General features: G+C 47.3%; 1 protein-coding gene across 1 annotated transcript in view; it reads left to right on the forward strand.

The window, feature by feature from the left end:
* trip4 (thyroid hormone receptor interactor 4) overlaps positions 1–26,851 on the forward strand; it is an 87,197-nt gene that overhangs the window by 56,699 nt on the left and 3,647 nt on the right. The window contains exon 12 of the mRNA XM_042342998.1: positions 3,136–3,232. Within this exon, the coding sequence (XP_042198932.1) occupies positions 3,136–3,232 (97 nt within the window). The remainder of the gene's footprint in view (positions 1–3,135; positions 3,233–26,851) is intronic.

Here is a 26,851-nt window from a genome sequence, read left to right on the forward strand (position 1 = left end):
TGCTGTGATATTCTATGATTCTATAAGCTCGGCAGTGATTGAAGTCCCGGAGAGACTCTCAGCAGCTCTGGCTTTAACGGAGAATGTGGACTCCTGAGCACAAATACAGCCCCACTAAACTTTACCCCCACCTGTTGGGCCTCTGATACTGGAGTACAGAACGGGCAGAGTCCCAAACCACTTGATGGTGGAGTCCTGTAGCTCAGTGGTTGGAGCACTCGCTTTGCAAGCGAGAGACCTGAGTTCAATTCCAGGCAGAGGGCGAAACCTTGGGCAAGTTTCCTTACTCCGCACAGAGCCTAATAATAATCCCTCCAAAATCCCAAACAATAATAAATTGGTCATTTTTAATCTACGACTGTTTGTGGGACATTGCTGTGCGCAATTGGCTGCCGCGTTCGCCCACAAATATACAGTCAATTCACTTTACAGTGTGTTCTGTGAAGCGCTTTGGGACGTCCTCCCGACGTGAAAAGTGCTATATCAAATGCAAGGATTATTATGGTGGCAGAGCACAAAGCCGAGCTGTGGGGAAGGAGCGTGGCCACCACCAACAACAACTTGGATTTATATAGCGCCCTCCACGCTGGACGGCATCTCAGAGCACTTTATAGTAACAGATCCTGGGACTGGGGCAGGGGGACAAGTTGACCAAAGGCACGGTCGAAAAGAAAGGTCTTCAGCAGAGACCTGAAAATAGGAAGACAGGGAGCGAGGCGAAGGGAGTGAGGAAGGCAGTTCCAGTGCCTTGGGGCATAGTGGCTGAATGGTGGAACGGAGGGCATGAGGGACGTGCAGAAGGACGGAGCCAGTCGAGTGGAGGTAGTGGGTCGGAGAGGTAGGGACATGCCAGGGCATGAAGGGATTTGAAAACGAGTATGAGGATCTTGAAGTCGATCCATTCAGTGATGGGAAGCTAGTGGAGCCTGGCCAGAACTGGTAATGAAGCTCAGTAAGGAAGCCAATAAAATGAAACAAAGATGTGCTATTGCCCCCAGAAGCTCAGGAGATGAAGGAACTTATCTGGGAAACCGTCCCTGCAAGATTCCACCTCACACTCCAGGGACAGACGAGATATTGCCACAATATTTTCAGGACTGAATGGGAGAGAGGAACTAGCTACTCTGAGACTAAGATACGAAGATCTGGACGTGTACAGGGGTCTGAATCCACTTCAGAATCGCTTCACTGGCTTTCTAAATACAATTCCTCCCGGTTTTCGGAATGATATGGATCTCTCAAAAGAATATTTGTTGAAATTTGATTAGTTATGAGTGATGGTGGCTTCAACATCCCCAAATAATTCAAGCAAAAACTCAACTCTTCCTTCAATTTCCGCTGCTCCTCTCACACCTCTGGTAACGGGTTTGATGGTTTGTCATCAACAATGCCCTGGAGAACCCTGGAGTACTGTGGACACTGTCACCCCCACCCTCTCCTGGGACCACTGGTGCCCCATCCCCCAGAAGATAGAGTTCAAGATTCTCGTCCTAACCATGAAATCTTTCCTACCTCTGCGACTTCTCCAACCCTGCCAACCCAGCTGTTCCCTCTGCTCAGCATTCCCACCTCACCATCGCCCATCAGGCTTTCAGCTTATCTACCCCCACGCTCTGGAACTCCATCCTCGAGTCCCTTTGACTCACTCCATCCCTCGCCTCCTTCAGGGTCCTCCTCAAGACCTTTTTGTTGACCAAGCTATTGGCCATCTTTTCCCCTCTCACCCCCAACACCCCACTTCAGCTTGAGTGCAAACTCTGGACTACCCAGTGCTTGGGAGGTCTTCCTGACGTGAAAGCTGCCACATAAATGCAAGTAACAGCACAGTCTCCGTAAATCAATCGCTGAAGAAGAATTACATAAACACGTCTTACAACCCACGCTCAACCGGGAATTCAGAAAGCAGAGACTGGCTGCAACAACAACAACAAGATTGCATTTATAGATTATTAATCTATAATTAACACAACTAGAAATGTTGGAAGAACAACATGTTGAGAAGGAAGTGTGTCTCACCACTCAGGCACATGTCCACTCTCTTAATAAATAGAACCAGTACCTCATTAATAAAGTGAATGTAATAATAATAATCCTTGCATTCAATACAGCGCCTTATCACAACTTCGAGATGTCTCAAAGCGCTTCACAGAATACACTATAAAGTGAATTGACTGTATATTTTGTGGGTGAAACGCAGCAGCCAATTGCGTACAGCAGCGTCCCACAAACAGCCAAGGATTGAGTGACCAAATTATCATTTTAAAAAAAAAAAAGTTGAGGGATTATTGCCCGCAGAAAGCAATCCTCCAATTGACTAACAACTGGATTCCTACTTACTGCTAGGTACACAGAGTGTGTGGACTAAGGAAACTTGCCCAACATTTCGCCCTGTCCCACAAACAGTGGTGGATCGAGTGGCCAAATTATTATCTTTTTATATATATATATATATAAAACTTACACTTGCTGCTGTAAGATGAAGTGCTACCTGCAGCCTGTGGGTAATACTCAGTTATTGTCTGGACGAATCAAACTGAAAAGACACCTTGTGACATTAGAACATGTACTACTCAGTTTATAAAAGCAGATGGAACATCCCGTCTTCAGAGCTTCTCAGTTCTGGATATGTGTATCAACTGTCACTGCGTTGCCAGGTGTTTGTGAATGTTTACAGAACCCGCCCTCCCATCAAGATCAGATGATTATCCACCCGTAGTGTTGGTTCATGTTTGGGAGGTGGCTTTAAATTAATCCTCTTTTTACCACTAAATATTACTGAACAAACCCAGTTGCAAATGCAGAGTGTGACTCTCCTTTGGGGCACAATCGAGGTCCTTCCTCTTTCTATTATGGGAGAGGGTTAATCAGTTAGTACTCGGTGTGTAGGTGTGATTGCACTGGATGAGCAGTGCAGGAGAGGACACTCCTCCATGGCTCTCCAACTCCAGAGAGACAAACACAGATTACAGCATTTTCTTGTAGAAAATAACATTATTGGATATAGTACATAGGGAGTTCGGGACATATGTCAAGCGACCGCTAGGAAAGTGGAAGGCAAACTAGGTGGACCTTGGTCTGTTTTTTTGTCCAGCATTTCTTATAAAAGAAAGGCTAATGACTGTGATTTGTTTTCAGTTTACAGATCAGGAGTCTGGTTCTCCTTTCGTCTTCATTTGTGCCAACCCACAGGAGCTGCTGGTAAAATTCCCAATGAAAGGGAAACACAAAATCTGTAAGTGCTTTGCTTGTAGCTCTGCGTTTTCTTCTGTACCTGTGTTTAGAGAATGACATATTTTTGGGCTTCAGAACAGGAGTCACCACTGGCATGACTTTCAAAACCAGTGAAAGCATCATCACTGTCATCCTTCAGTTTGTTTTTGCTTCAAGACAGGATACATTGGAGCATTAATGTTGTTGATTCAAATTGCTGCCGTACAGTACACTTTTCTAAATATGTGATTTTCCTACTCACTCATCGTAAGTACATTCTCTGAACAAATGTTTTAAAAATGGAGTATTATATGCTTACGAGCAACATAATGTTTTTTGTGTGTAAAGCAAACTGACATGAATTGAATTTGGTTGATGCACATTATGTCCTGAAGGCACATACTGCTCAAACAGATAAATTAGCCTGTTTCTGAGAAACCCCTGGCACTGCTGACAATATTGCACTGTATAAGTTTGGCTGTTTGTGATGCTGATTGTATACAGCAGCCTTCATTTGCTTTCCTCTCTGGTGTCTGTCTGCTATTAGTGCAAGAAGAGACAGTGTAAAGATTGGTTGATGGGGCTGTGAGGAGGACCTGCCCACACTGTTTTCTCTACATCTTTGCCTCTGACTGGGGATCGCAGCGGAGGGAAGAGTTCAGGATTTTGGCCTTGGAGTGATCAGCACACATCTTGTTTTTTTTTCACTTCCACTCATGTAATTCCATTTGTTTGCTAGAAACTTAGAAAACAATATCTCCTTTTAGGACAGAAGCAGAACCTCTTCAATGCTAAAATGAACATTTGGGTTGTATCTAATTGTATTTATAGAATCATAGAATATTATAGCACAGAAGGAGGCCATAAAACCTATCATGTCTGCGCACAGGCACAATGGGCCGAATGGCCGCTTTGGAAGAGCTACGCAATCAGTCCCACTCCCCCGTTCTTACCCCAAATCCTTGCAAATTTTTCCTCTTCAAGTACCTCTCCAATTGCCTTTTGAAAGTTGTTATTGAATCTGTTTGCCTTACTTGGTAAGTGACACAATTGGTTCAGACACTGCCTGCCCAGGTAACACTGGCACTGGGTCTGATGAAATCTTTACACTGATGTTTGCAAGGCTTTTTGTAAAGAATATGCCTTCTCATGAGGTGATATGAATTTCTCTGTGTAAATCGTCCATGTGGCCGAGGTCTCGGAGACCCCCCTCCCCGGCCATGGAATCTCTGAGGTAGGGTGAGGTGAGGCCATGGACAGATTCGGGAGACTGTAAACCGTTCTTTTCCTAAATACCATCCTTCATACCCTGACCTACCAGCCTCACTGTCGATGGGCGAGATTTCAGCCATTCTGTCCCTCTTGTCTGGATCTCCCCCCCCTCCTCCCTCCAACTCCCCTCCTCCCTCCAACTCCGCCCTCCAACTCCAACTCCCCTCCTACTTCCAACTACCCCCGTCTCCCTCCAACTCTCCCCTCCTATTTCCAACTCCCCGCCTCCCTCCAACTCCCCGCCTCCCTCCAACTCCCCGCCTCCCTCCAACTCCCCGCCTCCCTCCAACTCCCCGCCTCCCTCCAACTCCCCGCCTCCCTCCAACTCCCCGCCTCCCTCCAACTCCCCGCCTCCCTCCAACTCCCCGCCTCCCTCCAACTCCCCGCCTCCCTCCAACTCCCCCGTCTCCCTCCAACTCCCCCGTCTCCCTCCAACTCCCCCGTCTCCCTCCAACTCCCCCGTCTCCCTCCAACTCCCCCGTCTCCCTCCAACTCTCCCGTCTCCCTCCAACTCTCCCGTCTCCCTCCAACTCCCCCGTCTCCCTCCAACTCCCCAGGTCTCCCTCCAACTCCCCAGGTCTCCCTCCAACTCCCCAGGTCTCCCTCCAACTCCCCAGGTCTCCCTCCAACTCCCCAGGTCTCCCTCCAACTCCCCAGGTCTCCCTCCAACTCCCCAGGTCTCCCTCCAACTCCCCAGGTCTCCCTCCAACTCCCCAGGTCTCCCTCCAACTCCCCAGGTCTCCCTCCAACTCCCAGGTCTCCCTCCAACTCCCCAGGTCTCCCTCCAACTCCCCCCGTCTCCCTCCAACTCCCCCCATCTCCCTCCAACTCCCCTCCTCCCTCCAACTCCCCGCCTCCCTCCAACTCCCCCGCTCCCTCTAACTCCCCCCCTCCTTCCAACTCCCCCCCCCTTCCTGCCAACTCCCCCCGCCTCCTCCTTCCAACTCCCCACTCTTCCCTCCAACTCCCTCCCCCCACCTCCCCCTCCCTCTCGGCTGCCTTGGAGTCATTTGAACTCCTTCCCCTCTGGGCTTCCTCCCGCAATGACCTATCTTCCTCAATCACCCTTCTCCATAGCTTCCTCTCCTACACTCTCGATTCCCTCGCTCCCCTCTCTTCCTGAACTGTCTCCTACTCACGCAAATCACCTCGGTACACCAGCCACGTCTGCTCCCTTAAAACCGCTGAGCTCACTTGGCTTAAATCAAACCTAATCGGCAGATTTAGCTGGACCATATCAAATCCTACCGCTCCGCCCTCACCTCCGCTAAATCGTCGTTCTACTCCAAGACAATCTTGGAGGCTAAGGACAACCCCAGGCTTCTCTTCTCCATCACCAACCGGCTCCTCTGCCCACCCTCTCACGCCTCACCCATCCTCACCTCAAATGCCAGCTGCAAGACGATGCTGGACTTCCTCGAATCCAAAGTCGAGGGAATCCGCTCAGCTGCCTCTGCCACTGCATCTGCTATCCCCTCCCCATCTCCTCCTCCCACCCGACTCCCTACCCACCCCTTCCCTCCCTCCACACCTTTGAACTTGTCTCCCCCTCTCTCATCACCACCATAACCTGTATGAAACCCACCACCTGCTCACTCACCTCCATCCCTACCTCTCTCCTTACCTCCAGCTCCTTGCTCCTCTACTCATTGACATCATTAACCCTGACCTCTGGTACTGCTCCCACCCCATTAAAAACCGCCGTCATCACTCCTATCTTTAAAAATTCCCTCCCTGGACCCTTCTCTACTCCTTAACTACTGCCCCATCTCCAACCTCCCCTTCCTCTCCAAGGTCCTGGAATGAGTTGTTGCTTCTCAGCTTCGCTCCTTCCTCTCCCGTCATTCCCTTCATGAACCCCTCCAATCGGGTTTCCGTACCGCCCACAGCACAGAAGCAGCCCTGGTCAAAGTGACCAATGCCGTTCTGTCCATCTGCGACCAGGGCTCCCTCTGCCTCCTCGTCCTCCTTGACCTCTCTGCTGCCTTCGACACCGTCGACTACTCGATCCTCATCCACTGCCTCTCCTCCCACCTCAACCTCCACGACTCTGTCTTTGATTGGTTCAGATCGTACCTCTCACACCCCCTGCACTTCATCTCCTCAGACGGCTTCTCCTCTAGTCCCCGCACCGTCTCGTGTGGTGTTCCTCAGGGCTCTGTCCTTGGTCTCCTCCTCGTCAATATCTACACTCTCCCTCTTGGTGACATCATCCGCAGACATGGGGTCAACTCCCACATGTATGCGGATGACACCCAACTCTCCCTCTCTGCCCCCACCCTGGACTCCAGGACCCACTGCTGTCCTGACACAATGTCTGTCAGACATCAGGTCCTGGATGAGAGGTAATGTTCTTCAGTTGAACGTCAACAAGACCGAGGCACCTGATTGGCTCCCGTCAGCACCTCCTCACCTCAGGCGCTGACAGCATCACCATCCATGGGGCTCACTCCCCCTCACTGAGCTGGTCTGGAACCTTGGGGTCTGGTTTGACCCTCAACTATCCTTTCTACCCACATCTGTGCAATGACCCGCTCTGCCCTCCCCACCTCCGCAACGTCACCCGGCTCCAACACTGCCTCACACCGCAGGTCCATGAGACCCTCATACACACCTTCATTACTCGACTATGCAAACTCACTGCTTGTCGGCCTCCTCAATCCCCCCTCCACAGTCTGCAGATCATCCAGAACTCTGCAGCCTGTGTCTTCTCCCGCACCAGGCTCCGTGACCCATCACCCGCATCCTCGCCCGACTCCACTGGCTTCCCATCACATAGAGAATACAGTTCAAGATCCTGGTGCTCGCCTTCAAAGCCCTCCATGGCCTTGCTCCTCCCGACCTCTGCGACCTCCTAACCCCTAACCACCCTGTTCGCTCCCTCCGTTCAGGGGGTTCCGGCCTGCTTCACGTCCCCCGCCTTGCTTGCTCCACTATCGGCGGGCGGGGCTTCCGCCACTCTGCCTCCACCCTCTGGAATGCCATCCTGCAGTCCCTCTGTCTCGCCCCCTCCCTCGCTATCTTCAATACCCACCTCAAGACCCTCCTCTTCGACCGTGCTTTTGATCTCCCTGCCTCCCCCACTGCCCCCCCCTCCCCCACCCCAACTCTCAGCTTGGGACCGTAACTGTCTATCCAGCGCCTTGAGACGTCCTCCCGACATGAAAGGCGCTTTACACATGGAATTTTGTTGTTGTTGTTTCAAAGCTTCCCCCCCCACCACCCCCCCCAGTGAATGTCTGACCTAAGTTCACTCTGGATGAAGGGAGGGAAAATGTATATTTTTAAAGAGAGCTAAAATAAAATACTCACTCTGCATGGAGTCTAGATTCACTGCTATCATGAAGATTTTGTCATCTCTGTGGCTGCGGGTAATTTAGCAAATTGCTGCTTAATCTAACCCAGTGAGGGCCGCTGCCTGTGAGAGAGCTCAGGGCAGGGCCACAAACAATGACCGTCTTTGCCTGGTTGGGAATGTGTTACAGAATGAATCTGAGGGAATTCCTTTGGTTATGATGGCAACCTGTTCTCCGAGGAATGTAAATTCAGCTGAATTGTGTTGTGGCCATATATTGGTGTTCGTACCCAGATTGGCACAGACCCAAATTGGCTGTGTTGGGGGCTGATAGAGTTCAAACAGATACAGTCCTGATAAAGATCACTTGCACTGTCAGACCTTTGCTTATGTCTCCTTCGGTTTATAGTTGTTATATTTGCTCAGATATAACTACATAAGGATTGGGCAGTATAAGAGAAGCTTTGAGGAGAGGGGATGTAATCAAAGCTCCTGGTGATGTGCAGTGTAACAATAAAAGTCCAATGGTTCAATACCTGATCCTGTATTGATGCAGAACAGCCTTGTTACTGATGCGAGCTCTCAGGGAGAAGACCCAACAGAAAGAATGTAGAACACAGTGTACGTGTACTTGACATGAAAGCCTCCCCAGTACAGACTGGTAACGGAGTGGCCTGCAGAAAAGGACAGGAACAGAAGCCTGCGTCGCTCTCACAGAGCCAAGGCAACGTGTCATTAGAGTGAAGCTGAGGTGTATGCAGCATGAACTTCAGCACAAAGCTGTGGATGGGTGTCCAGTGAGGGCAGCTACCTGCCCTTTTACACCCTGATAATTGATGGCTGTGTAAGCGACCAGTGAGAAGATGCTGCACAGAAACTGTTTTGAAAACTGCTTTTATAATCTTCCTTTTCAGCAAGCTGCTTATAATAACCAGCGACTGGCAGCCTGTGTGCTTCAGCTTGTGAGATTGCTGCAGTGCAGATTAGCAACACGTGACCTCTGGAGTAATTGCGATTGCCGTATTTGGGCATTTGAGAGAAATGGGAACAATTCTCTTCTGTTCGGTAAAGTACCCAATGCCTCGCACTGCTCAGCCAAACGCTGTTTATTTGGTTTTCCAGCTCCACAAGATTAATTTTTGTCCATTTGTACAACTAATAATAAATTTGTCACTTCAGTCCATGCCCATTTGTGGGACGCCGCTGCTGCTTGACTATAATAATAATAATCCTTGTATTTGATATGGCGCCTTATCACATCTTTGAGACATCTCAAAGTGCTTCACTGAATATACGTAAAGTGAATTGACTGTGTATTTTGTTGGTGAAACATGGCAGCCGATTGCGAACAGCAGCGTCCCATAAACAGTTGTGGATTGAGTGGCCGATTTATTATTTATTTTGAAGGAATTATTACCCCCAGAAAAGTGATTGCCAATCCACTAACAACTAGGTTCCTGCTTACTGCTGGGTAAACAAAGGTGTGTGGAGTAAGGAAACTTGCCCAACGTTTCATCCTGCCCAGGATTCGAACTCAGGTCTCTCGCTTGTCAGGCGAATGCTCTATCCACTGAGCTACAGTGAATAATGGACAATAAGGAAATGCCAGACTTGTTGAATGAATACTTTGCTTCCATTTTTCAGTAGAGGAAGAGGACAAAATTCCAGCAGAACAAGGGAACGTTAAAATAAACCAAACGGAAATATTAAATGGATTTAATGTAAAATAATGGGGCTAAAGATAGAGAAATCTCCAGGACCTGATGGATTCCACCCCAGGGTATGAATAATAATAATCCTTGCATTTGATATAGCGCCTTATCACATCTTCGAGACGTCTCAAAACGCTTCACAGAATATACTGTAAAGTGAATTGACTGTATATTTTGTGGGCGAAATATGGCTGTCAATTGTGCACAGCAATGTCCCACAAACAGTCGTGGATTGAGTGACCGTATTATTTTTTGAAGGCTTATTCCCTCCAGAAACCGGTAGTTGCCTAACAACCAGTTTCCTATTTACTGCTCGGTAAACCGAGGCATGTGGAGTAAGGAAACTTTTCGCCTGGCCCAGGAATCAAACCCAGGTCCTCTCACTTACAAGGCGAGTGCTCTAACCACTAAGCTACAGGCCCTATGTAATTACAGTGATGGTTCTGGCACTTACCGGTGAGGGTCTGGGGGCAGAAGGAGATGATAGAGGTTTTGTTGGAGGGGAGAGGGATGTAGGGGATAGAAACGTAGACATTTACAGCGCAGAGGATCATTTGGCTCATTGACCCAGGTGTGAGAATTGAACAAGTCTTCAGAAACTGACTTATCAGAGACTTGACAGCTCAGAGATGTTGAGACACAAAGTGCCAGGAAAATGTTTCTTGCAAAAGATGGATCATAACAAATCTTCCTGCTTATAGTAGCAGTGGGTTTACTTAAACTAACACATTTATTTACCAAAACAGTGGAATTCTGTGCTGGTGGGGTGCTTGGAACTGAAAATATGGCTCTCATCCAGAATTGCTGTAACCAGCTTGAAGCAATTTAATCCCTTTCAAGTCTGTGAAAAAACAAAACTGTATTTAGCAGGATTTTGATGTCGTGTGTTGGTTAGTAAATGTGCTGTGTCAGAGAGCGGGTCGAGATGAGTGTGAAGCCACAGTTTCCTCTCTACTTCACTGTGCTATGTGTGAGCACAGACATCCTGATCTGAACAAGATACTGTCGATAGAGACTCCACTTATAGTTCTGTACTGGGTGGGGAGGGGGGGTAGGAAATACCACACCTTCCACAGGCAGTTTACAGGATGAATATAAAATGGAAAACTACAGACACGGGAGTGCCACCGCAAGTCAGTCAGAAGCTCAGAATTTGGCTGATGTTTGAGGAAGAGACTTTCATCAGTACCTCAATGGTGGGTGGGGCAAACCCCGATGTGGGTTAGAGAAACTAAACCAAACAAAGTAGTTAAACGTAGGCCATTTTAAGCGTCACTGGAGAGTTCCAGAGCATCACTAGCAATGCCAAGAGACATAAAACTACAGTCTGTGCTGTAACATGGATCTCTGTAAAGTGTGGCTATTTACAGACATCCTTCAGCAATACTGCACATCACAGTTAAGAAATATTAGTTTGAAATGCAATAAGCAGTACAAAGAATAATAATATTAGTAATAATACAATAATTGTATTCTATACCAGCTGTACCTGTTGCAGCTTCACTTGCAACCAAAGGATCCAATACAGAATGTAGATTGACAGACAGACAGATATTTCATCTTTATATTCATCTGGGAGGACTCCTTTTGGGAGGACTCAGTAGGAGGACTCACCACTTTAAAATTTTAATTTTGTTGTTGCCACGACTTAGCTTTGTCTGTGTTCTTTATTTTGTTCCCGCCGCTTGGCTATGTACTGCTCTGTGACGCAGGATGCCACAGCGCCACGGTCAGCCGGCACGGCCACCAGGTGTGACTGCAGCAAAAAAAAAGTAAAACTGAAAATAATTTATGAACGATAGGACATATCTGAAAACAAATATGCCCATGTCACTCCCAGATGTTAGACCTTTCCGATGAGGTATAAATAATGTTTCTACCTCAATCGGTTATTGAGATCCTTCTTGAAGCGCACACAGACATTGTTGTTTCATAAGATAGAAGAAGAAAGATAGAAGATAGATAGAGCCTTTCAAATTGGCAGGACAGCTCAAAGCAATTCACAGGATTATCTGTAAAGGAGTGCTGGCTCACCTTTATGGTCACACAACAAAATAAATGTTCTTGATTGAATATTTCTTAAGTTAGGCTGGGGTTGTCCAACCTATTGGCTGCCACGGGCCGGATTGCCTATTTGAGAAAGGTCCGTGGGCTGCATAAGCCGGCATCCGGCCCAGAGGGTGATTTTACCAGTCCGAGTTGTCATTGACAGGTGAGAACAACCAGGGTGCCCTTCGCTCCTATTCAGCATAGTTCAGGAGGACAGCGTTCAGGGTAAAGTTGTGTCCAACACAACCCCCTGTTAAGACTCATATGTTTGAAAAGAAAAGGGAGTTTCTCCTAGTGCCCTGGCTAACAATTCCCCAGGTGAGAAGATTGGCCAAGCACCTCACGGCTGTTTGTTGGACCTTCCTGTGTGCAAATCACAGCTACAGTTACCTGCCAAATGCTTTGAAGCGCTTTGAGACTTTCCAATGTGATCAGGTGCCATAGCAAATGCAGCGACTATTCTCACAATTACTAATGACTATATAGTCCACAATTGGCAGTGGGATGGAGCGTGCATTCCTGTTATCTCTCATACTTCCTTTTTGTCCCAGTAGGATAGTTCTATTCTTGTGTTGCTAAAACAAGATACCCTCCCCACCAGGAAGTGGAACGTTGACGCCAGTATTGATGTTGCAACAATATGTGGATGTTTATACCTCACATAAACCACTGAATATGTTATGTTTTCATAATCGTCCACGTGAATGTCAAAGTGCCGTATGAATTAGAAATTTATTACAAACTGGTCATACTGATACTGGCTAAATCAGCGAGGATGGGACAAAATGTCATTTTTCAAATTTTTATTATAGAACTGAATTAGATTTGATTCATTCAGCTGGGATTGTTCTCCTTAGAGATTAATTTAAAATTAAAACAATTTAAAATTTAGAAGGTTAAGCGGAGATTTAATAGAGGTGTTCAAAATTATGAAGGGTTTTGATAAGAATAGACAGGGACAAACTGTTTCCTCTGGTGGGTGCCTCAATAACCAGGGACATAGATTTAAGATAATTGGCAAAAGAACCAGAGGGGAGATAAGGAGACTTTTTCATGGCCAGAGAGTTGTCACGATCTGGAATGCGCTGCTTGAAAGGGTGGAAACAGATTCAATACCAACTTTCAAAAGGGAATTGGAGAGGAACTTGAAAAGGAATAATTTGCAGGGATTTGGGGAAAGAGTGGGGGAGTGGGTCTGATTGGGTCACTCTTCCACAGGCACGATGGGCCGAATGGCCTCCTCTGTGCTGTATGATTTCCAATTAAGTGTTTATGTATGAAGGGGAGCGCAGTGAAGCCTTGATTATCTGTCTTAACCTCCCCACAGTGGAGAAATGAAATTGCTGAAATTGCAACATTTTACTTTATTCAGTTTCATTGTGGTTAATTACAATTGATTTTAGTAAATTAATTAAAACCTTTTAATAACATCCTGCTGTCATCAATTTGTCAGTTTACCTAAAGTGGATGGTAACCATGATAACTGCAGAATGGATACCCACAGTTCAGCCGAGCTCCGCACCAGGCAGCCTCTCCAATAGCATTAAACAAAAAGCAAAATACCGCAGATGCTGGAAATCTGAAATAAAAACAGAAGTCACTAGGAACACTCAGCAGGTCAGGCAGCATCTATGGAGAGAGGAAAGTGAGTTAAAGTTTCAGATCGATGACCAAAGGTTACTTTCCTCTCTCCATAGATGCTGCCTGACCTGCTGAGTGTTCCCAGTGACTTCTGTTTTTATCTCTAATTGCATTATCTGTTTGCACTGATAATCACAGATAGGGTCAGATTCATTCAAGTTGAAGATCAGAATGTCCCCATCTGCTGTTGGCCCTCAGTGAAGGCCAGTCTATATGGGGTAACGTTGCCCTTGCACTGACTCCTTTACAGGAGAGCTGCTGGCAGATAGCAGTGGGACAGATTGCTGGTAAAGTAAGGATTTGTTGACTTTCCCTTCAGATCTTTGTTATAGAATTGGGAAGTGCATTTTTCAAACTTGCTCCATCATCATGAAACTGAAGGTTTTAAATTGAAAGCATTTAATATTATGATAATTAATTCCTATAAAAGAGCCTGAACAACTAAATGCCTACGACTGTCTAAGACTTCAAGGATGAATAGAGACACAGATGATCAAACACTTTACAGAATGCAGTGTGCTGCAGGGACTGTGTATAATGGTATCTGTGGAATGTAATGGCCAGAGTTGCATAATGCCTGTTGTCATATTGGTTTAGTGGATCTTTGTTGCTGTAAATTTAGAGTCTGGGAAATATTTTCCTAAGTTTGACATTTTTGGAAGCTTCCTTGAAGACAAAATAAGATGTGTTGACTCCATTATGGGGTAAGTTGCACAGGGTCTGTAGCTAGTTAGAGAAATCCTTTAATCATATCTCATTGCCAGTGATGAAATTGCTTCTCTTTACGCTATGTTTTAGCAGTCTATACGCAGGATAAGAGGCGTGGAGCAAATAGCCTAGTGGAGTCCTGTAGCTCAGTGGTTAGAACCCCTTTAGTCGGGTTTTCGTGCTGCCCATAGCACAGAAACTGCCCTGGTCAAGGTCACTAATGACATCCTGACCATCTGCGACCAGGGCTCCGTCTGCCTCCTCGACCTATTGGCAGCATTCGATACGGTAGACCACGCTATCCTCCTCCACCGCTTGTCCTCCCACCTCAACCTTCAAGGCCCTGTCCTTGAGTGGTTTAGGTTGTACCTCTCCCACCGTCTTCACTTTGTTTCCACGAATGGCTTTTCCTCCACCCCCACACTGTCTCGTGCGGTGTCCCTCAGGGCTCTGTCCTCGTTCCCCTCCTCTTCACCCTCTATATGCTCCCCCTGTGGTGACATCATCCGCAGACATGGGGTTAACTCCCACATGTATGCGGATGACACCCAACTCTACTTTCCTCCTCTACCCTCAACTCCACGACCCCGATGTCCTGACAGCTGTCTGTCCGACATCGAGTCCTGGACGAGAGACAACTTTCTTCAGCTCAACGTGCGCAAAACTGAGGCCCTCCTGATTGGCTCACGTCAGCGCCTCCGCACCTCAGGCGCTGAGAGCATCAGCTCCGCACTCTCCACCTCTCAAAGCCATCAGGAACCTCGGGGTTCTGTTCGACCCTGAGCTGTCCTTTCTCCCTCATATCCACGCCACAACTGGCACCGCCTTCCATCACCTCCGGAACATCGCCAGACTACGGCACTACCTCACCCCTCACGCGGCTGAAACTCTGGTCCACACCTTTATCACCTCAAGGCTGGACTATGGGAACTCTCTCCTCGTCGGCCTTCTCGGCCCTCCCTCCACACTGCAGGTCATTCAGAACTCTGCAGCTCGTGTACTGTCCCGCACCAGGCTTCGGGACCACATCACTTCCACCCTCGCCCTCATCCTCGCCCTCGCTCCCCTCCACTGGCTCTCCATCCCCCAGAGGATCGAACTCAAGATCCTCATCTACAAGGCCATTCACGGCCTCGCTCCCTCCTACCTCTCCGACCTACTATCCCTCCACGTACCTGCCCGTACCCTCCGTTCCTCTGGCTCCGGTCTGCTCCACATCCCCCGCCCCAACCGCCCTACCATCGGTGGCCGGGCCTTCAGCCTCTCAGCCCCGAGGCTCTGGAACTCCATCCCCAGTGCCTTCGCCGCTTCCTCCCTTTCCTCCTTCAAGGCCGGTCTCAAGACCTTTCTCTTTGACCTTCAGCCTTCAGCTCCTCTCTCGACTCTTTACCCCCTCCTCGCTGCCTCCCTCCCTTCCCTCCCCCTGACCATTTCCCCCCTCCTCGCTGCCTCCCTTCGCTCCCCTCACCCTGACCATTTCCCCAATGCTCGGGTCCCGACCCAACTGTCCAGCGCCTTGGGACGTCCTCCCGACGTGAAAGGCGCTCTATAAATGAAATCTTGTTGTTGTTGTTGTAGAATACTCGCCTCGCAAGCAATAGGACCTGGGTTTGATTCCCGGGCAGGGCAAAACGTTGAGCAAGTTTCCTTACGCCACACGCCTCTGTTCACCTAGCTGTAAGTAGGAACCCGGTTCTTAGTCGATTGGCAGATTGCTTTCCAGGGGTAATAATCCTTTCAAAAACAAACAAACAAATAAACAAATAAATAATAATAGTAATTTTGGCGCCTAATCCACGACTGCCATAAAATATACAGTCAATTCACTATACAGTATATTCTGTGAAGTGCTTTGAGAGTCTCAAAGAGATGATAAGGGGCTATATCAAATGCAAGGATTATTATTATTATATACTGTACACCAAACATTTCCTATATACATAGAATCTGCTTGTAGGCAGATACAGGTTAACCCCGGCGCTGGAAAATTGAGCAAAACGCCCAGCCCCGATTTATTTTTATTCTTACGTGTTTTAAATATAATAATAATCCTTGCATGATTTCAAGTCAAATGTTTGTTCCACGGGCAGGAAAAGCAGTGTGCAAAGCTTCACTGCTGCTGTTCAATAGACTCAGGACATAAGCACGGACATCTAACTGGTGACCTTTTGGTGTTCTGTTTGTGATCACGTAGAAAGCTGTCACACCTCTGCAGCCCTATAGCAAGTGATCTGTGTGCAGTGACAGACGATCTCTAGTTGGTGAGCCTAGCTTTGAATCATAGAATCGGAGAAATTTAGAGCATAGAAGGAACCCATTGAATCTGCAAGCTGTCCATTTCATCCCATTGCCCTGTCCCATCCCCATACCCCTTCAAGCTTTTGTCTTTCATATACCATAGAAGCGTAGAGCACCAGAGGAAGGCCATTCGGCCCATTGTGTCTATGCTGGTTCCTTTAAGAGCAATCCTTTCAGTCCTATTTACCTGCCCTATCCCCATACTTGTCTACTTTCATCTTGAAACCCACAATAGACTCTGCTTCTACCACCTTACTTGGCAGAGCTTTGCACATCCTAACAACTCTCTATGTGAAACATTTCTCCTAAGCTCTCTTTTCACTCTTGTATCATAGAATTATACAGCACAGAAGGAGGCCATTTGGCCCATCGTGTCTGAGCCGGCTCTTCCCCCGCACTCTCCCCATAGTCCTGGAAACCTGTCCTCCCCAAATAATGATCTACTTCTCTCTTAAAAGTTATTATTGAATCGGCTTCCACCAGCCTTTCAGGCGATGCATTCCAGATCCTAACATATCTGTGTCCTCCAGTCACCAACTCCGCTATCAGTGGAAATGGCTTCTATTTACCGAGTGAAATAGATGTGCTCCATCATTTGTACACCTCTAACAGGTCCCCTCTCAACCTTCTCTGTTCCAATGACAACAGACCCACCTTTTCTCATAACTACAACCTCATCCCTGGACGTGGAGATAAATTAGATAGAAAACACAGTATATAGTTTGGGACACAACATGTCAAGTGACTACCAGGATGGCGGAAGGCGAACTAGACGTACCTTGGTCTTCTTTCGCCAGCAAATTCTTACGTTCTTATGAGTCCAATAGCAAGAGGGAATTGTCTGTAGATTGCCAAATAATTGCCAACATTTCAACACCAGTCACATCTAGTTTTTTGTAAAACAATGTAGTTGGTGGCCGGGAAGCAAAATTTTGTTGAGAAATAGTATGCTTCTCTATCTTTGCCGTCCGTTTGTCCTGTGCAGTGTGGATATAATTGGATCTCTGAGGTTGGACCGCTGTTTGCTGTAACTAAATTACCTTCTGTATGAACTCAAAACCTTTACTCCAATGGCTTTGATTACAGTTCAAGATGCAATGCCTTTCTCGTCATCCAAGACCATACTGCCATTGAAGAAGAGAAGGTTATGTAGGCAGTAGTGATTGAGATGGCATGTGTTTGTGATGGGTTTCAATCCTTCTCTTCAGAGTGCAACAGATTTACTAAATTGTTAAGGAGCACTAGCTATATATTCTATAGTGCTGAATATTTGAGATGATTTCTGTCGATAAATGTATATTGAATTTTTTTTGTTTAACATTCTGTTGGCAGATGCATGTCGCTTCTACGTTCTAAACCAGACTGTTCTTAAACATTCTGAATATCTGGTTTTATACCCGCCATTGCCTAATAAAACAAGGCACAGTCTATTGCCTTTTGTTTCTGGAAGATCGCCAAAGGCAAGTGAACATATGATCTTGGAAACTCCCTCAGGCTCGACTATGCAAACTCCCTGCTTGTCGGCCTTTCCATATCTTCCCTCCACAAGCTGCAGATCATCCAGAACTCTGCAGCTCATGTCCTCTCCCGGACCAGGCTCCGTGGCCCCATCACTCCCATCCTCACCCGGCTCTATCCCTCAGAGGATCAAGTTAAAAATTCTCGTTCTCACCTCCATGGCCTTGGCAACTCCTACCTCTCCGACCTGCTAACCCCTTATCAACCTGCCCGCTCCCTGCTCCCAGTAGCCTCTGGCCTGCTCCATGCCCTCCATGTAGCTCGCCCAACCATCGGCGGTCGGGCCTTCAGCCTCTCTGCCCCCACCCTCTGGAACTCCAACCCACAATTCCTTCGCCTTGCTCCCTCCCTTGCCTCCTTCAAGGCACGTCTCAAACCCTCCTCTTCGGCTGTGCCTTCGGCCACCCTCCTACCCTTTCTGCCCCCCCTTCCTGATCCCAACCCCCCCTACCCCCCGTTTCGGTCCTAATCCCTGACTGTTCAGCGCCTTGGGACACCCTTTTGACATGAAAGGCGCTTTACAGATGTAATTTTGTATTGTATTTTTGTATTCACTTAGTCATCGCTCAGGGTCTGTTTCTTGGTTCGTCACAGATCCAGAACACCCAACCCACCGTCCTCCCAAAACAACATTGAGCTATTTTTCCAAGTGAGTCCCAGTCTCCTGGCTTCAACCGCCCTTCCTGGTTAACCTGTTCCAGACATTAATTACCCTACGGGTAAAGAAATACTTTCTGGTGTCTGCCCTGAACTTGCCTTAAGCAGACCTGAGCCTGTGTCTTCTTCTTGTACTTTCTTGGTGCATCCGAAAGTACTGTTCATGGTTTCTCAATCCTATTCAGCTCATTCCTCTAAATGGGAGGTCCTGAGGATCTCTCCTGGAGATGGGATGCTCTCCTCTCACTGTCGCTAAAGCTTGCCAGCCTCCTTCTGTTGCAATACCCAGACCTGTATTTCATTGCTCCACATGCAGCCTGACCACAACACTTCCTGTTGAGCCAAGTTGACAAAATCAGCCTGGCCACATCCTCCTTCTCTTGCCTCCCTCACCCAGCCCATGCCTTCCTGAGAAAAGATTAGCTGGTAACATAAAAAGGTATTTTATCAGCATATAAAGAATAAAAGGTTAGTCAAAGGTAGGGTGGGGTCGATTAGGGACCAAAGAGGATATCTTCTTGTGGAGGCAGATGTACTGAATGAGGACTTTGCATCTGTCTTCACAAAAGAAGAGGATGGAGCCAATGCCATAGTATTGGAGGAGAGGGTAGAGAAATTGGATAAGATAAGAATAAACCGAGGGGAGGTACTAAAAAAGGCTGTCGGTGCTCAAGGTAGATAAGTCACCCGGTCCGGACGGGAAGGGAAGTAAGGGTGGAAATAACGGAGGCTCTGGCCACAATCTTTCAATCCTCTTTGGACACCGGGGTGGTGCCAGAGGACTGGAGGGTTGCAAATGTTACTCCCCTGTACAAAAAGGGGCAGAAGGATAAACCTGGGAACTACAGGCCAGTCAGGCTAACATCAGTTGTGGGGAAATTTCCAGAGGCTATAATCAGGGGACATATACAATATGGGTTAATAAAGGAGAGCGAAGAAGGATTTGTTCAAGGCAAATCTGTTTAAAATAACTTGATAGTTTTTTGATGCAGTAACGGAGAGGGTGGATGAAGGTAGTGCAGTTGATGTAGTTTATACGGATTTTCAAACGGCGTTTGATAAAGTGCCACATAAGAGACTTGTTATCAAAATAGAAGCCCACAAATTGTTGTTGGTCATGTTGTTGGAACCAGTCATGTCTTTTACGCTTGGGCATTCCCAGTTTATGCTGGGCTGATTGGCGTGCCCCATCAGTGCTACCTTTCTCTACATACGTTCCTAATATATTCCGGCTATTTTTCACGTGTGAAAATCTACTGGCAAAAAAAATAAAAAATAAAAAATCTGGCAATCTACTTGACTGCAAGGAACAGCACAAGTAAACCCAATCCCAATGCTGACCCACGCAGTACTTATTACCCAGCAGGTGTTACAGAGTGTGATTCGGAGCAGAAACACTGGCTAGCTTTGTCCGTGTGCAATACGGTGCAGCCACTGAAGCCATCTTCATTATTAAGATCAGCACAGAGCAGGGATGAAACCTGGGATTAGCCTTTGTGGAGATTGTTGTCATTCTGTCCAAGTAGATGGTGTGTCAGTGGTGGGTGGCTTGTTACTGAGAGCATGTTAAATAAGTCCAGGAAGTATATATTCATTTTGAGATCACACATAACAGGGTGAGTAGAGATACTATATTATTTCTATTTATGTCTCAATTTTTGCGGGTAAGTGAATCGGTTGCTTTGTGGAGGGATTCTAGCTTTCAATTAACCTTCACTCCTAGGAACTTAAAGCCAGATATAGCCAATTTAAATGATGAACAATCACTAAGATGATTGCTCACCATTTAAAATGTTACTACTTCAATTATAAATAAAACTCAGTAAGAGGAGCTGCTATGCTCTTAGTGGATCGCAGGTGGGGAAACTGAGCTTGCTTTGGCCTGACTGATAGTCACATTCTTAAGATGTGGAGTCCTGTAGCTTAGGGGTTAGAGCACTCGCCTCGCAAGTGAGAGGACCTGGGTTCAACTCACGGGCAGGGAGAAACTTTGGGCAAATTTTCTTACTCCACACGCCTCTGTTTACCAGCAGTCAGTAGTAACCCAGTTGTTAGTCGATTGGCGGATTGCTTTTCTGGGGTCATAATTCCTTAAAAAAATTAATAATAATAATTTGGCCACTTAATCCACAACTGTTTGTGGGACGCTGCTGTACGCAATTGGCTGCTGTGCTTCACCTACAAAATATACAGTCATTCACTTTACAGTCTATTCTGTGAAGCGATTTGAGACGTTTTCAAGACGTGATAAGGCGCTGTATTAAATGCAAAGATTATTATCATAAGATATTAGTTGGCTAGATTATCATGAAAACGGAATGACACGGTATGATTTGTTACATTGAGACTGGTCAGACAGTGTTGCTTTGCATTCCTAAGCTAACCTTTGTGGTCAGGCAACAAAATAAATGTTCTTGATTGAATAGTCCTTAATTTATGGCATAAATCAAGAAATATTCAATCAAGAAAAACCTGTAAACACGATCAAACACAAACGTACCTATACTCGTTCGATTGTTAGGTGGAGAGGGGGCTTCTTGATGGCCCCATGGGCCACTTCCAGCCCACGTGGCCACAGGTTGTCCACCTGCTATAGATCTACAACAGTTCAGTCTCACTGCTCCCTGAACAATGAGCTGTAATGTCTGTATCAGGTGCTTCTCCAACCTGTGGTAAACCTAGGCAGAATAATCCATTTATTCACATGCAGATAATAAATAATAATAATAATAACTTTTTGATTAGTGCAGTGGGTCTTTAACATGATCTCATGAATGCAGCGCAGAGGTTTCCTCTGACCTGTTTGCAGAGTCCAGGATCGAGCAATGAGGTGGGTTTGTGGCAAACACAGGAAGCGGCTGCAGGGAGGGAGGGCTCCGGCCTACACTGACCTGTTGCTGAGCAGCCTGGAGGTAGAGATGGCTTCACAGCGGCACGTCTATTTGCCAAGGCCCCTCACGTGAGGACCTGGTGCTGAGCAGCCTGCACATGGCATTGGACTTGGACCTCGAGATCATCAATGTGGCTCCCACAAGCGCAAGTAAAGGTCCTCCCACCACACTGTAGGCAGATGCCCGTCAGATAGCTGATGAGGAAAGTCTGAGGCTTGGGGTGGCAGCTGCTGGAAGGCGTTTCCAAGGACATGACATGCGTTCGTAACTCCAGCACCTGGAATCCACCGTGATTGGCTGCAGAAAAGCTGCTGCTGCTTAAACTCCCAACCTCCAACTGGGAAGAGACGTCGCTAGAGCTGCGGATAGGAAGATGGTGGCAGCGCTCTCACATATCTTTTGCTGAGCTGTGCTACCCACTGAGAAGTCACAGGGAGTTCCTGAGTGCATTCCATTTCAATAGTCTATCACTGGGATTTACATGTGTAGGTGGGATACATGGTTTGGTTTGGAGACTCTTAAACACGGTGATGGGTTTCCGCACATGTCAGAAACCCAGCTGACCAAAAAAAAATCCATAGCATGGGGCCTCACCCCTATAACTGTGTTAGAGCATCAGCCTAGACTAGGAGCTCAAAGTCTTGACGCGGGCCTTGAACCCACACCCTTCTGCCTCGGAGGGGAGACTGCTACTGACTAAATCAGGCTGACAGCTAACAACTTATAAAACAGTCAGTGTTTTAAATGCTGAGTCACTGTGATCACCTTCATGTTCGATTGCGAATTTCTGTTCAGTTCTGTTTGTTGCCAGACATCACATTTCATCATGTATCTCACTCATGTCATCTTCCAGTTCCATGTCTTGCAAGACTACTATAGTATTGGGATGTCCTCCCGACGTGAAAGGCGCTATACAAATGTAATTTTGTTGTTGTTGTTTTGTAGCCTGTACAATATCCCTTACATTTGATGTATGTTCAAGTCCATCGATCATAACATTCTGTTTCACAGTTCCAGAAAAGCCCAGTCAAAAATGTCCGTCATCTACCCCCTGCCCCCCGACTCAGGGACCCAGGTAGCAATGTGAAGTGCTTTGAGATGTCCTTTCAACTCAATGTGTTCTGTTGATATTGTTATTGTATTAAGCATATCATGAAAGAGTGGGGATTAAAAGATCTGCCAAGATGTGATAAACCAGTGGACCAAACTTGATGGGCTGAACAGCCCTCTTTCCCTGTACTCTTATAGTACTGTGTCCTCTTCCTCACTTCAACAACAAGAACTTGCGTTTATATAGCAGCCTTCTCGCAGGGTAGCATCCCAGAGCCCTTGACAGTGGGGGAGTCTGACCCCGAGCCAGAGGGAGAAGGAAAGGGGAGGTGACCGTAAGCACAATTAAAATGGAAGATCTTTACAACAACATTACACTTGTATAGCACCTTTCATGTCGGGAGGACGTCCCAAGGCACTGACAGTGCAACGGCATTTCAGACCCGAGCTGGGGTCAGGGGGAAGAAGGGAGGGGAGGGGAAGGGAGGTGGCTGATCGCATGGTCGAAGAGGAGGATTTTGAGGTGGGACTTCAAGGAGGCTAAGGAGGGGATGAAGCGGAGTGACTGGGGGATGGCACGGCCACCGATGTTGGAGCGGAGGGGATGAGGAACGAACAGAAGGCCAGAGCCGGCCTGTTTTCATTTAGAATTATTCCAGAGGGTTTCTCCTTCCCGTGTGAGCTCCAGTAAAACTAATGTTTATTCAATCAATCCGTCAGCTTCTGTGGCCAGCAAGTGATTGACGTGAGATGAGCTGAGCGAGTGTGCTCTGTGCTCACCAGAGAACTTAGTGGATGCCAGAGTTGATGTAATCCTCCTTGAAGCTGTTGACTTGTGACCTCTTGTCTGTCAGTGATGGAGCACTAGAAACCAGAAACAACCCATACTGTATCTCTAATGTACCAGGCGGGAGCTCAGACAATCATTCATCTTCCCACAGCTGAGAGGCAGGGCACAGGGAGGTTCTGCACGGTCAAGTTTTCAGTCCAGAAACACAGATGGGTTTGAGAGCGAAAAAAAAGATAAAACTGCTTTTATTGTTTTCTCCTTCCAGTGCCGCTAGTTTGCATTGTGAGTTCCCTTCCTGTTACTGACTGTGTGTGGGGCTGACTGTGTGTGTGTGGGGCTGACTGTGCGTGTGTGGGGCTGACTGTGTGTGTGGGGCTGACTGTGTGTGTGTGGGGCTGGGGAATTAATATGGGTTAATCAAGGACAGCCAACAACAACAACAAGATTCCATTTATAGAGCGCCTTTCACGTCGGGAGGACGTCCCAAGGCGTTGGACAGTTGGGTCGGGACCCGAGCAGTGGGGAAATGGTCAGGGGGAAGGGAGGGAAGGGAGGGAGCGAGGAGGGGGTAGAGAGTCGAGAGAGGAGCTGAAGGCTGAAGGTCGAAGAGAAAGGTCTTGAGACCGGCCTTGAAGGAGGAAAGGGAGGAAGCGGCGAAGGCACTGGGGGATAGAGTTCCAGAGCCTCGGGGCTGAGAGGCTGAAGGCCACCGATGGTCGGGCGGTTGGGGCGGGGGACGTAGAGCAGACCGGAGCCAGAGGAACGGAGGGTACGGGCAAGTACTTGGGGGGATGGTAGGTCAGAGAGGTAGGAGGGAGCGAGGCCGTGAATGGCCTTGTAGGTGAGGATGAGGATCTTGAACCCTAAACCAACACGGGTTTGTTAAAGGCAAACAAACCTGATAGTTTTTTGATGCAGTAACGGAGAGGGTGGATGAAGGTAGTGCAGTTGATGTAGTCTATACGGATTTTCAAACGGTGTTTGATAAAGTGCCACATAAGAGACTCGTAAGCAAAATAGAAGCCCCCGGTATTAAAGGGACAGTGGCAGCGGATACAGAACTGTCTGGGAGACAGAGAAGCAGAGAGTGGTGTTGACCGGAAGGAAGTGTGCAGTGGTGTCCCCCGCGGTCAGTATTGGGACCACTGCTGTTTGTGATCTGTACAAGTGACCTGGACTTTGGTACAGGGAGTACAATCTCCAAGTTTGCAGATGATACTAAGCTGGAAAAGTAGTAAACAGCGAGGAGGATAGTAACAGACGGCAAATGGACACAGACAGACTGGTAACATGGGCAGACACGGGGCAGATGAAGTTTAATGTGGAGAAATGCATGAGAAGTGAGGCATTTTTGGAGGAAGAATGAGGAGAGGCGATATAAGCTGATGGGACAATCTTAAATGAACAGAGAGACCTGGGGGTCATATAGTAAATCTTTGATGGTGGCAGAACATAGAATCATAGAATCCTACAGCACAAAAAGAGGCCATTCGGCCCATCGAGTTTGTGCGGCTCTTTGAATAGAGCAATGTAATGTCAATCCCACTCTCCAGCCCTTTCCCCATAACCTGCAAACCCGTCCTCCTCAAATACCTTTCCACCGCGTTTTTAAAAGTAGTTATCAAATCGGCCTCGACCGCCCTTTCAGGCGATTGTGTTCCAGATTCGAACAACTCGCTGCGTGAAAAAATGTCTTCTCCCCTCCCCTCGGCTTCTTTTAGAGACTATTTTGAATCTGTGACCTCGAGTCACCGACACACCCACCAGTGGGAACAGTTTTTCCCTTTCTAACCTATCAAATCCCCTCATGATTTTGAAGACCTCTATCAGGTCCTCGTCACCTTCTCTGCTCCAATGAGAATAATCCTCACCTCTCTCGCCTTTCCTCATCATCACGGTCCCTCATTCCTGGTCCCATCCTCGTAAATCTCCTCTGTACCCTTTCCAATGCCTTAACATCCTTCCTATAGTGCGGTGCCCAGAACTGGGCGCAGTATTCTAACTGAGGCCTAACCAGTGTTTATATGGGTTAATCATCACCTCCTGACTCTTGTACTCTATGCCCCTATTTATAAAGCCCAGTATCCCATATGCCCTTTTTACAGCTGTATCTACCTGTCCTGGCACCTTCAAGGGTTCATTTACCTGCACCCCCAGGTCTCTCTGCTCTTTTACCCCCTTAAGATTGTATTACCGCCTATATTGTTCCCCTCATTCTTTCTACCAAAATGCATTACTTTGCATTTCTCCACATTGAAACTCATCTGCCATGTGTCGCCCATTTTACCACCTGTCTATGTCTTCCTGCAGTCGGCTCCTATCCTTCTCACTGTTTACCCCCTCCCTAACTTTGTGTCGTCCGCAAACTTGGAAATGGTACTTGCTATACCCAAGTCCAGATCATTTATGTATATTAAGAAGAGCAGTGGTCCTAATGCCGATCCCTGGGGGACACCACTGTACACTTCCCTCCAGTCAGAAAAGCAGCCGTTCACCACCACTCTCTGCTTTCTGTCTCCCAGTGAGTTCTGGATCCGCTGCCACTGTCCCTTTTATACCATGGGCTTCTATCTTTCTTACAAGTCTTTCATGTGGCACTTTGTCAAATGTCTTTTGAAATTCCAAATAAACTACATCAACTGCACTGCCTTTATCCACCCTCTCCGTTACCTCATCAAAAAAGTCAGGTAAATAAAGCTGTTAATAAAGCATCCGGGATACTGGGCTTTATAAATAGGGGCATAGAATACACAAGTCAGGAAGTTATGATGAACCTTTATAAACACCGGTTAGGCCTCAGCTCGAGACTGTGCTCAGTTCTGGGCCCCACACTTTGGGAAGGATGTCAAGGCATTGGAGAGGGTGCAGAGGAGATTGACCAGGATGGTACCAGGAATGAGGGGCTTCAGTTATCAGGAGAGGCAGAGAAGCCGGGATTATTCTCCTTGGAGCAGAGAAGGTTAAGAGGTTAATAGAAGTTTTCAAAATTATGAGGGGATTCAATGCGGTGAACAAGGAGAAACTATTCCCACTGGCGGGTGGGTCGGTAACCCGAGGAAACCCATTTACAATAGTTAAAAGTTGTTAAAAGAAACAGAGGGGAGGGGAGGAGAAATGTTTTCACACAGCGAGTTGTTGGGATCTGGAATGTATTGCCTGAAAGGCCGGTGGGAACCGATTCCGTAACGGCTTTTAAGAGCGAAGTAGATATTTATTTGGGGAGGACAAGTTTGCAGAGCTATGGGGAGAGAGCGGGGGGGAGTGGGGTTGATCAGGGCTATGGGGAGAGAGCGGGGCAGTGGGGTTGATCAGGGCTATGGGGAGAGAGTGGGGGAGTGGGGTTGATTTGGAAGCTCTTTTCAAAGAGCGGCACAGACACGATGGGCCGAATGGCCTCCTTCTGTGCTGTATAATTTTGTGATTCTATGTGAGGCTGACTGTATATAAGGCTGACTGTATTTGATGACTTGCTAATTGATATGGAAGCTTTTTTAATGGGATAAATAAATTCTGAAAAAATGGCAGTCAGTTTAAATGCTCTATTTCTGCCTTTAAGAAACTGGTTGAACATTCTTTGTTAGGATTAGGCACTTCCTCTCAGAAGTAACGGCACAATTGTAACTTGTAACTTTGTGTGTGAGGGTGTGTGTGTGAGTTTGTGTGTGGGTTGTGTGAGGGAGAGTTTATGCCAGACAATAATATTCCTCCTGTGTATTATAGGCACTGCTGTATAGGATCATAATATTGGTAAACATTTGAT

This window comes from Callorhinchus milii, unplaced genomic scaffold, assembly GCF_018977255.1.
Source record: "Callorhinchus milii isolate IMCB2004 unplaced genomic scaffold, IMCB_Cmil_1.0 Scaffold22, whole genome shotgun sequence".
Classification (NCBI taxonomy): domain Eukaryota; kingdom Metazoa; phylum Chordata; class Chondrichthyes; order Chimaeriformes; family Callorhinchidae; genus Callorhinchus; species Callorhinchus milii.